A 9,494-nucleotide genomic window follows, 5' to 3' on the forward strand; every position below is an offset into this window, starting at 1 on the left:
GAGGTAAGCCATTCTAGATTTTGTATCTGCTGCAAGTTTATCGATGATCATGATGTTTGTCATTGTATAGAAGAGGATGTACATGTAACGTAACGTAACTTAGTTTAACAGAGGTATTTTGTTACATTTTGAGGAGGGGAAGCGATAAGAATAGGAAGTTCCGAGTCTGCGACCCTGGAAAGCTGGAGTTTGTGACTGAATCCCTGGTTCGATTCATATTTTCAGATCGAGATCGTTGTTGTCTACAAGCGATCAAAATGTCCCGAGGTGGTCCTTACAGACCCCGCTCTACCGTGAAAGTCAACGTCAGCCTACAGAGTAGCGACGCGGCCGCCGCCCACTACCACCTGGAGCGGTACCTGCTGCGGTCCGCGGACATCAGCAGAAACCCGCCGCCCAGGGTCGTCAGTACCCCCGCAGCGCAGTATGAGGACGCCGTGGTCAACCTGGAGTTCACCTTGGAGCCGAGGCATGGGGGAGGGACAACCCCAGAAATGTTCTTTGCTGACCTAAGGCGCCGATGGTGCGCGGATCCACCGAACTGGGATGGAGACAACCGCCCTTGGCTCACAACAAGTCAACGTAACACCTGGTCTGAGGAAGGCATTCGGGCCGTCGCACATGAAGGCCTGGAGTGCGCCGGCTTCTCGCTAGGTGCGTTTGTGGGAAGGAGCACGTTCGTCGGTCATTACGACACGGACGACTTGGTTCTGGACAAGACTGTATCGTTCGAACATGACCGCAGGTTGATGACCGTGAGCTTCCAGCCTTACATCGACATGCCGACTTGTAGGTTTGAGATGGGATACAAGGAACTGGAGAAAACCCTTCTGGTCCACCAAGATGGTGACGTCACCAACCTGTTCTTCTTCCTCAAATACCCGCTGAAGGTCAGTGGAAAACACAACATGGCGCCTACAATACGTTTCAACAGAGCGTAGCTAGTGTACACATATACTAACGTTAGTAAATGATGCATGTTATGAAAAGTCAATCAATCAAAATGGTTTATTGATAAAAAAAGCATTGCAGCCAAAAAAGGCAAGGTCTGAATTGTGCATTCCGTACATAAGGTATATATTGCACTTGGTTTTCACATAAGACATTACACATTTAAACGCAGTTACAGTGGTATTAAAATAATGCATCAGCAAAAAGTGTCGGAAACCCTTTATGGTAATCTTCCTGTGAAGTACTGTCTTTCCCCTTATTTGTCATGTAAAGTATATAGGTTAGGATTCTAACCCGCTTTCAATTTTCTTTTTCTGTATGATAAGGCTGTTTGTGATTATATTTTCTCGTCCACAAGGTGTGCGAGGAGGACTCAACAGTCGAGATTTCACTCTTGGGCACCGCTCCAGAAAGGATAATCCGTAAGATCAGCTTCCGGGGCTGCTCAGAGAGCGTTCTGGGAAACTCCTCCTGCCTGAAGATCGTCCTGACCAGCAGAGAGAACCCGCAGGACGTCCTGAGCCGGCTGTGCGTGCGGACAGGCTTCACCGCGCACTACGTCTCCGTCACGACGCTACCCGCAGCTGACACGGCAGGTAAGGAGGCGGACCTGCTGACAGGTGTGTCGTTCAAGACCGCGTACGCCTTCCGCGCCCTCTTGTCGCGCGGCTTCACCGCCAGGGACCAGGTGACAGACGCCTTCATCCGGCAGGTGCGCCGTCTGGACAGGGGCCGGGGAGAGGAGGTAGCCGCCGATGTTCTGTACCGCCTGACTCACGTGCTGGAAAGAGACAGGTAGGCCACGTTATGTTGTAGCCATGTATCAGTTTTGATCGAAGGACGTCGACATGACAGTTTGTTTGTTTGTTTGTTAGTTTGTATTGCATACACGGTAAACCGCCTCAGTTCAGTCGCACCAACAAGGACGCCGCGTCCAAATACCTTTTGTGTTGAAGCAAAAGTTCTGCTTGCTAAAAGTTCTGTTTGCTATTATTTCGTTTACCAAAGCAGTCACCAAGTCATGAGTTAAAAATCTTTCAACGTTAGGTTTGCCAACATCCAAACGGTCCTTGACTGCCTCCTGGCGGCCAGGGATGTGGAGCTGGGCCGACCGGAGACACTCCCGCCGACCCTACAGGTGGTGGCCCGGGTCATCGTCACACCCACAAGACTCGTCTTCCTACAGCCGGAGATCATGTACGGAAACAGGTGGGGACACTTTTTTAGTTCCATATCTTTGCAGTAGGGCTACATGCTCCATATATGTGGCGTCGTGTGGCGCAAGTGGTAGAGCTCGCGGCTGTCAAACAATTGAACCCGGGATTCGATCAACCTACCGTGTCAACCCTCCTCACGCCGATGTAGGATCAGGAATTGACACGGTCACCATACTCGATCTGCTTTTGTATCTGTACTATGTATCTGTACTATGTATTTGAATACGAATAAAGATAATACGAGTGGTTGCCCAAAAAAATAAAATGCTCCATGTAACGTTTACCATGATGTAGCTCTGTCACAGTCTGACATGCAGGGCTTCTCTTCCTCGCAGTCTTACACATTTGCCCGTACAACAAATGCATAAGACTGCCAGCAAGAGAAGCCAGTCGCCACGACTAATTGGCTAGGATGGCGCTTAGCAACAGAAAGAATGGCATTACACGTACATGCGGTCCATAATGGGTTTCTGAACAACGAAACTCTTTTCATCGAGAACATACATTTTCAAGATGTGTGCCTGGTCACATTGCACAACCGTCTTACTAACTGTATATCATTTTGTAGGGTTTTGCGGGAATTCGGTACGGATCACTTCATCCGTGTTGTCTTCCGAGACGAGGACTTTTCCAAACTCCAGGCAACTGGCGCATGCGCACATGGCGAGAAAGAGGAGGAGGCGTTTGCTCGCGTCAGGGAAGTGTTGAGGGAGGGAATCAAAGTCGGCAACAGGTGGGTTTAATGCATGACAATAGTTATACAGGAACTTGAAGGACTGTTCTTGTTAAACATTTCTGTTTTTCCCATTTTTCCGTCTTGTTATAGTAATTCAAAGACATTTGGTTCGATAATAACTTGTAACGTTACCAGAAGATTTCCATTTATCGGAAATGTGCAAAATGATATGAACCGTTTTCGGTTCCCTATCTTAACTTCATATTTAACCTCCTTGACTTCATTTAGCGGTCTCTCGTTCCTTCAATAAAGTATTGCCGTGTTGGTGTTCTAGGTTGTACGAGTTTCTGGCGGCGTCCAACAGCCAGCTCCGAGAGCACGGCCTGTGGTTCTTCGCGGATGACGGCAGGAACAACCCCGACTCCATCCGAGCTTGGATGGGAGACTTCAGCAACAGCAGGTCCGACTTTATCTCCAATTCAAGATTAGTTGTGAAATTAAGGTCATGGAAAAGACACCGAATTTAGAAGGGCTGTGACGAATAGACCGATTCGAGTTGTTCGTCAGAATTAGCAGTTAAGCCAAGAGAACAGTTTTACCATATGACGTCCGTCATTTTGTTGGTCAAATGTTTGCATCCGTATATGTTGACAGAAGTTTTCAGGATAAGCCAGGCTACTTAATACATTTTTTCGTGTATAGCTTGTTTAAACTTGAACGTTAGTATCAGAAAGGATGTTTAAATCCAATTTATTTGATTCATACCTCCTTGGTATCATTTAAAAGTAGTCGGGATACAGGGTAAAGACTAAAACAACTGACTTGCCACAGGTGCCCGGCCACCTACCTGGCCAGGATGGGTCAGTGTTTCTCCACCACGGAGTCCAGCGTCAGAGTCCGGCCGGGGCAGGTCAGCAGGATCCCCGACATCGAGGGCGGACGGGACCCGGACGGCAAGCCCTACTGTTTCTCCGACGGCATCGGCAAGATTTCACCGGACCTCGCTAGGGAGGTTGGTATCCATTAGCCTCCGACGCAGACTCCTCCCGGCTGTTTTCTTTTTCAAGTTACAGTTTTTATACTATTACATTTTTTTTCTTATTGCTAGCAGCAATAAGAAAAAAAATGTAATAGTATAAAACTGTAACTTGAAAAAGAAAACAGTCGGGAGGAGCCTGCATCGGAGGCTAGGTATCCATCCTGTTCTAGCTCCGTTCATTTTGAATATCCTGCGTGGAAGCGATTATTGGAACGAGCCAGAGCTAGGGAAAAGGATGAATTCCAGGCTAGTGAACATGGGATTGATTCGGCGTTAATATTGCAAATTGTATGATTCATGAACAAAGACTATATGGTCGCAAGAAAGCTCATCTGTGTTGGTAGAATACATATTGTAACGTTTTGAGCTTTGATCCAACACAAAGAAGGAACTCGCCGACGAAGTTCCGACCGAAAATTCATGGTGAGTGCCTTCTTTGTTTTGGATCAAAGCTCAAAACTTTACAATAAGGACTGTATGGTGTTGTAGGTGTAGAGGCGTTGCGTCGTATTAATCTGACTACTTATGCTGCAGACTTACTTTTTGCCTTGATGTCATGTAGAGCTCGTGTAGACCATAATCGACATGTACGACCACTTCTTTTAACGTTCCATTCCCCATCTCCCACTACAAAGATGTGCGAGAAGACCCAGCGCAGCCACGAGCCGTCAGCCTTCCAGGTCAGGTACGCGGGCGTGAAGGGGATGCTGGCCGTGGACCCCGCCCTGCCCGGTCTGGCCCTGCAGTACCGCAAGAGCATGGAGAAGTTTTCCTCAGACCACGACAATATTGAGATTTGCTCCGAGAGTCATCCAGGTACGCTGCCTTCTCAGTTTTACGTAATATAGTTGGTGAAATGTTTGTACATTATTATCTCCATGAAAAATGGAGATAAAGTTTTGGGTGTGTCTGTGTGTGTGTATGTGTGTGTATGTGTGTGTGTGTGTGTGTGTGTGTGTGTGTGTGTGTGTGTGTGCGTGTGTGTGTGTGTGTGTGTGTGTGTGTTTCCGCACTACTGTAGTCAGCATAACTCAATAACCTCTTAATGGATTACAATGATATTTGCTATGTGGGCGGGTGTTGTGAAGCCGCAATTCGAGGTCGATTTTAGCCCCCCTGGTATGTGAGCTTGTTGAGATAGTAGTGATGCCCATTTCAAGGCCACATATTAATCAAAAGGTAAATGTAAAGGTCCCATAGCCTTTTTGAGGCTGTAGGGGCTGTGGGTCAGTGGATTGTTACCCACCGTGTCTAGGGCACGGTAGTGGAAGGCGGAGCCCATCCCTCTCCTTTCACCGCTCTTCCATCTCCCCAACCGAAGTCAGGACACCCGGGTGCATGGTGTGAGGAAAGTCGTGTAAAGTGCGTTTAAGTGCCTTTCCCTAGGGCACAACATCGGTGGAGTCAGGGGGTTCGAACCCGGGACCACTATGACAAACACCCTACCGTTACGCAACACGACCCCACATATTAACTTGGTTTAAATATTTTTCAGCTCGGTTGTACCTGAACCGACAGATCATCTCCATCCTGTCGGCACTTGGGATTCCTGACGAGGTTTTCCGATACCTTCAAGACGCGCAGCTGCGGGAGTTAGGCAGCATGTTCCTGATGGAGAACCGGGCGGTCGACGCGCTGAACCAGCGGGCTCAACTGCAAGGAGTGCCGTACGGAAAACTGTCCAACTGCGGCATCTACATGACCAGGGAACCGTTCTTCAAGGCCATGCTACGGAAAGTGTACAAAAGCGGCATCGGTAAGAAGGTTCACCACGTTTTACTCATGTTGGCCATGATATCTAACGTACCCTACCTAATTCCCTACCATACCTATTTCCCTACCATACATAACATAAACTTGTAAAAAAAAAAGATATGAACAGAATACGCATTTTGACGGCACTTATCTGATTACAGGGGACATACGGAGAAAGGCAAGGATAGCGGTACCACCCGAGTACGGACGGAACATGCTGGGTGTTCTGGACGAGACAGGCACGCTAGAGTACGGACAAGTCTTCGTCCAGTACACGGAGGACATCACAGACAAGGGCGGGGAGACCATCGTGCTGACAGGGGAGGTAGTTGTAGCGCGAAACCCGTGCTTCCACCCGGGAGACGTCCGGAAACTCAGCGCAGTCGACGTTCCAGGACTGCACCACATGGTTGACGTCATCGTGTTCCCGTCCAAAGGAGAGCGACCGCATCCAAACGAGATGTCAGGAGGAGACCTGGACGGAGACCAGTTCTTCGTCACCTGGTATCCTGGCCTGGTGTTTCAGCGCCAGAACGCAGACCCCATGCACTTCAAGGCACCGAAAAAGATAGAACTGGATATCGTCACAATCTCCGACCTGCAGGATTTCATTGTTAAATACATCAAGAGCGACATTCTGGGTGTAATAGCGAATGCCCATCTGGCCTTCTCGGATAGAGAAGAGGATGGTGTGTTCTCTCAGGTCTGCTTGAGCCTGGCAGAAAAACACTCCGACGCCGTGGACTTTCCAAAGACCGGTGTGTCCCCAGTCCTTAGCGACGAAGAGAGACCCACGACTTATCCAGACTTTATGGATAAGTCGCACAAAAAGGCCGTGCGAAGGTCGAAGAAAGTGATGGGAGAAATGTACAGAGAGTGTCAGTCCATTGAGAACATTTGCAGTTCGCCAGAAAGGACAGACGAGGCTGAAACCATCAAGCCCGATCCGTACCTTATTCTCTCAACCCATCAGCCATACAAACGGCAGGCTGAACAGAGCAGGGATCTCTACAACGATCAACTCAACTACCTGATGGACCGGTACGGAATCGGGACGGAGGCTGAGGCGATGTCAGGGTGCATCGGCAGAATCCACAAGCACATGGATAACCGCTACGACAGGCACGAAGTGGAGAGAATCTTCAAAGAGCGGATCAAGGATCTTCGACGGCGCACTCGCGATGAGTTCTTCGTAGAGTTCGGAGGAGAGAAGAATGTGAAGAGAAAGGACTATCCTCCAGAAGTACAAGCGAAGGCATCTGCATGGTACGTTGTCACCTATTCTGGTATCAACGTCAACACCGAGAAGCGTCTTCTTAGCTTTCCTTGGGTCGTTGGTGATATCCTTGCCGTGATAAAGATCACGGTCGCTCCCAACTACCCGGTGTCCCTCCACCCTTCTGCTGATCACATCACAACGGAACTGGAGACGATCTACTCATCCGAGTCTTTGGAGACCGTCCGTCAACTTTCTGCTGCGTTCAAAAGGCAGTCCGTGCAGCATCAGGTCGTCCAAGCCTTCGCCCTCCGACATCCCGACACCGTGGCTCTGATTGCGTTCCTCCTGCAGTGGGCAAAGCAATGTAACCTTCTCGGGCGGGACATCAGGAAAAAGCAAATAAGCCAGAAGTCGTTCTTGTTCCTGCTCGCAACTTACGCTATGAAAAAGTCGCGTAAACAAAAAGTGAGTTTCATTCCCGATCTTGAGTTGGCTGACTACACCGTTGAGTGGTCAGAATTGGCAAACGATCTCCTCCGTCACTCACGCAAGAGGCCCAATAAATCATGTATCAATGGTGGCTTAGGATTACTGTGTGTGCGCTTCTTCCGCTATCTCGGGTCCCACGCGTTTGTGTCAGCCCGCGGGACTGCCCACATCGTGGCGGGCACGGCGCTTATGTTGTCTAAAGGGTGCGCAGAGAACGTCCAGCGCCAGGCGCTTCGGGCCTACCACCTCCTGTCACAGACAGGCGACATCGCCGCGCTCATCGATACAAACATCACTCAGCGGAAGGAAGACTGGTCCGCGATCATACCACCACACCTCTGGAAAAACTACGTCAGCAAACGGATCAAACAGGTAAAGAGATTAAAATAATCTTAGTGGCTTTATGTAGTCCTTTAAATCTGTCATTTTGCCAGTTTACTTGTGTTAGATATACAAAACTTCGTAGTGAAAATAACTCTTCCATTCTAATAGTCTAGTGGCGTTATGTAGTTCTTTAAATCTGTCCTTTTGTGAGTTTTACTTGTCTTAGGTATACAAAACTTCGTAGTGAAAAGAACTTTTCCATTCTGGTAGCCGTTTTGACCAACCTAATCTTTCTTCTCTCCCCAAACCCCTTTCCATGTTGAGCCCCATTTACCCTTTGCCTCTGCAGGTTGAGGAAGACTTGGCACGGATAAGTGGTGCAGAGGTGAAAATCAGACCAATCCCAAGGGGAAGGCGCCCCAGAGGACGCGTCAGTGGATATGGGTCTCACGACGCCATCTTGCGACTGAAATCCGAAGTGGACCGCCTGATTCGGAGTCGAAACGGCATCGAAAGAGCAATCTGGGGGGCATTTAGGGGGGTCGAGCTCGGTGACGATTTCCTTGAGTTTGCGCTTGGAATGCTGAATTTTGGAGGCATATAGGCCAATTGAGAAAATGTATTTTTAGTTGGCCCCTCTCCTTGTGTGCAGGGCTAGTGGTATCGCATTTATACATTTGTAAGGCAGATGAAACACTGCTACTTCTGTGTGATGCAGAAGTCCAATAAACAGACATTCCCCATGTTAGTTCATGGCCTATTAAGTAGGTCTAACGTGGAATCACGTGGTGAATTGTTTCTGTGGTTTGCGCTATGAAAATTCAAATTCATAATACAGGAAGCTCGGTTAGAGAAGTAGCGTATCCTTCAGTGTACAGTAGAGACAGTAGTTAAGAAAATATATCTGATCTTCAGAGTATAACCGAGTTGAAGATGGCTACAGCTGATATAACGTAATAACTTAACAAAACAGATAAGGAGTGTATACACGGAAATGATGTAGTCGTCTCGGTGATGTTTCAACGGGACTTTTTAAAATCTAACTGCAGACATGATTTTATCGCAATATTGCTTTTAACTTCACATGATATTTGTTAATCAGTGAATGCTGTTTACATATTGAGCACAACCTCTGTATATGTGTTCTCAAATAACATAAGATGCTGCTTTCAGTTTGTGGATTGAATCTGCAATGGTGTCTGTCCTTGGTGCTGAAACGGTTATCTTCACAGCTTTTCTCCATGGAAACCATTTTATGTGTGAGAACTACCATTGTCCTTCTTTCTTTTACTTGGCATTCTGTGCATGATTAAAGCAATTTTTTAAATTCAAGTACATTACGTTATTGATACATTTATCAATGCATTATTGCAAGCTCAGTAATCTATTAATGCAATATAATTAAACAATTCACTTATTTTAATTAATCTAATGATTCATTTGTCAATTCATTAATCCAACTCAATTAACCAATAGATTTAATAATTGATTCATTAATCAAACACTCAATGATGATAAACCAGCAGCCGATTTTAACAACAAATTGGTCAACGGGCTGAAGAAAGAGAAATTCGGATGTTATATGCTAATTTTCTTAGCTAACCCATTTGTTGTGATGTGCATTACATACTACCATGCCAAGTACTATACATTTGTTGAATACTGTATCTTATTCTGTTCCATGATCCAGGAAATAAAAGCAAAGTAGCTATTCAGAAAATATACTTAGTTGATGAACAAATAAATCAATAGATAGATTATAGATAGGTTATTGGTGTGGTGGCTGGAGCAAAATAACGTACCTAGAATTATCAATGTCAGTGC

General features: G+C 47.1%; 1 protein-coding gene across 1 annotated transcript; it reads left to right on the plus strand.

Moving 5' to 3' along the window:
- The first annotated feature begins 229 nt into the window (after positions 1–229).
- LOC136440810 (uncharacterized) lies at positions 230–8,343 on the plus strand. Its single transcript, XM_066436930.1, has 10 exons — positions 230–890; positions 1,310–1,746; positions 1,999–2,160; positions 2,737–2,901; positions 3,179–3,304; positions 3,676–3,856; positions 4,519–4,699; positions 5,379–5,639; positions 5,800–7,718; positions 8,020–8,343. Exons 1-10 carry the CDS (start codon positions 258–260, stop codon positions 8,272–8,274), a joined length of 4,320 nt encoding a protein of 1,439 aa, XP_066293027.1. The 5' UTR covers positions 230–257; the 3' UTR covers positions 8,275–8,343.
- The last annotated feature ends 1,151 nt before the right edge of the window (positions 8,344–9,494 follow it).

Source organism: Branchiostoma lanceolatum, chromosome 8, assembly GCF_035083965.1.
Source record: "Branchiostoma lanceolatum isolate klBraLanc5 chromosome 8, klBraLanc5.hap2, whole genome shotgun sequence".
Classification (NCBI taxonomy): domain Eukaryota; kingdom Metazoa; phylum Chordata; class Leptocardii; order Amphioxiformes; family Branchiostomatidae; genus Branchiostoma; species Branchiostoma lanceolatum.

Bases quoted from the DNA above. Each gene is read 5' to 3' on its own strand.
- LOC136440810 (XM_066436930.1), top strand. From the start codon at position 258: ATGTCCCGAGGTGGTCCTTACAGACCCCGCTCTACCGTGAAAGTCAAC. The intron at 2,902-3,178 runs GTGGGTTTAATG...TTGGTGTTCTAG, and splicing joins GGAATCAAAGTCGGCAACAG to GTTGTACGAGTTTCTGGCGG. The intron at 5,640-5,799 runs GTAAGAAGGTTC...ATCTGATTACAG, and splicing joins AGTGTACAAAAGCGGCATCG to GGGACATACGGAGAAAGGCA.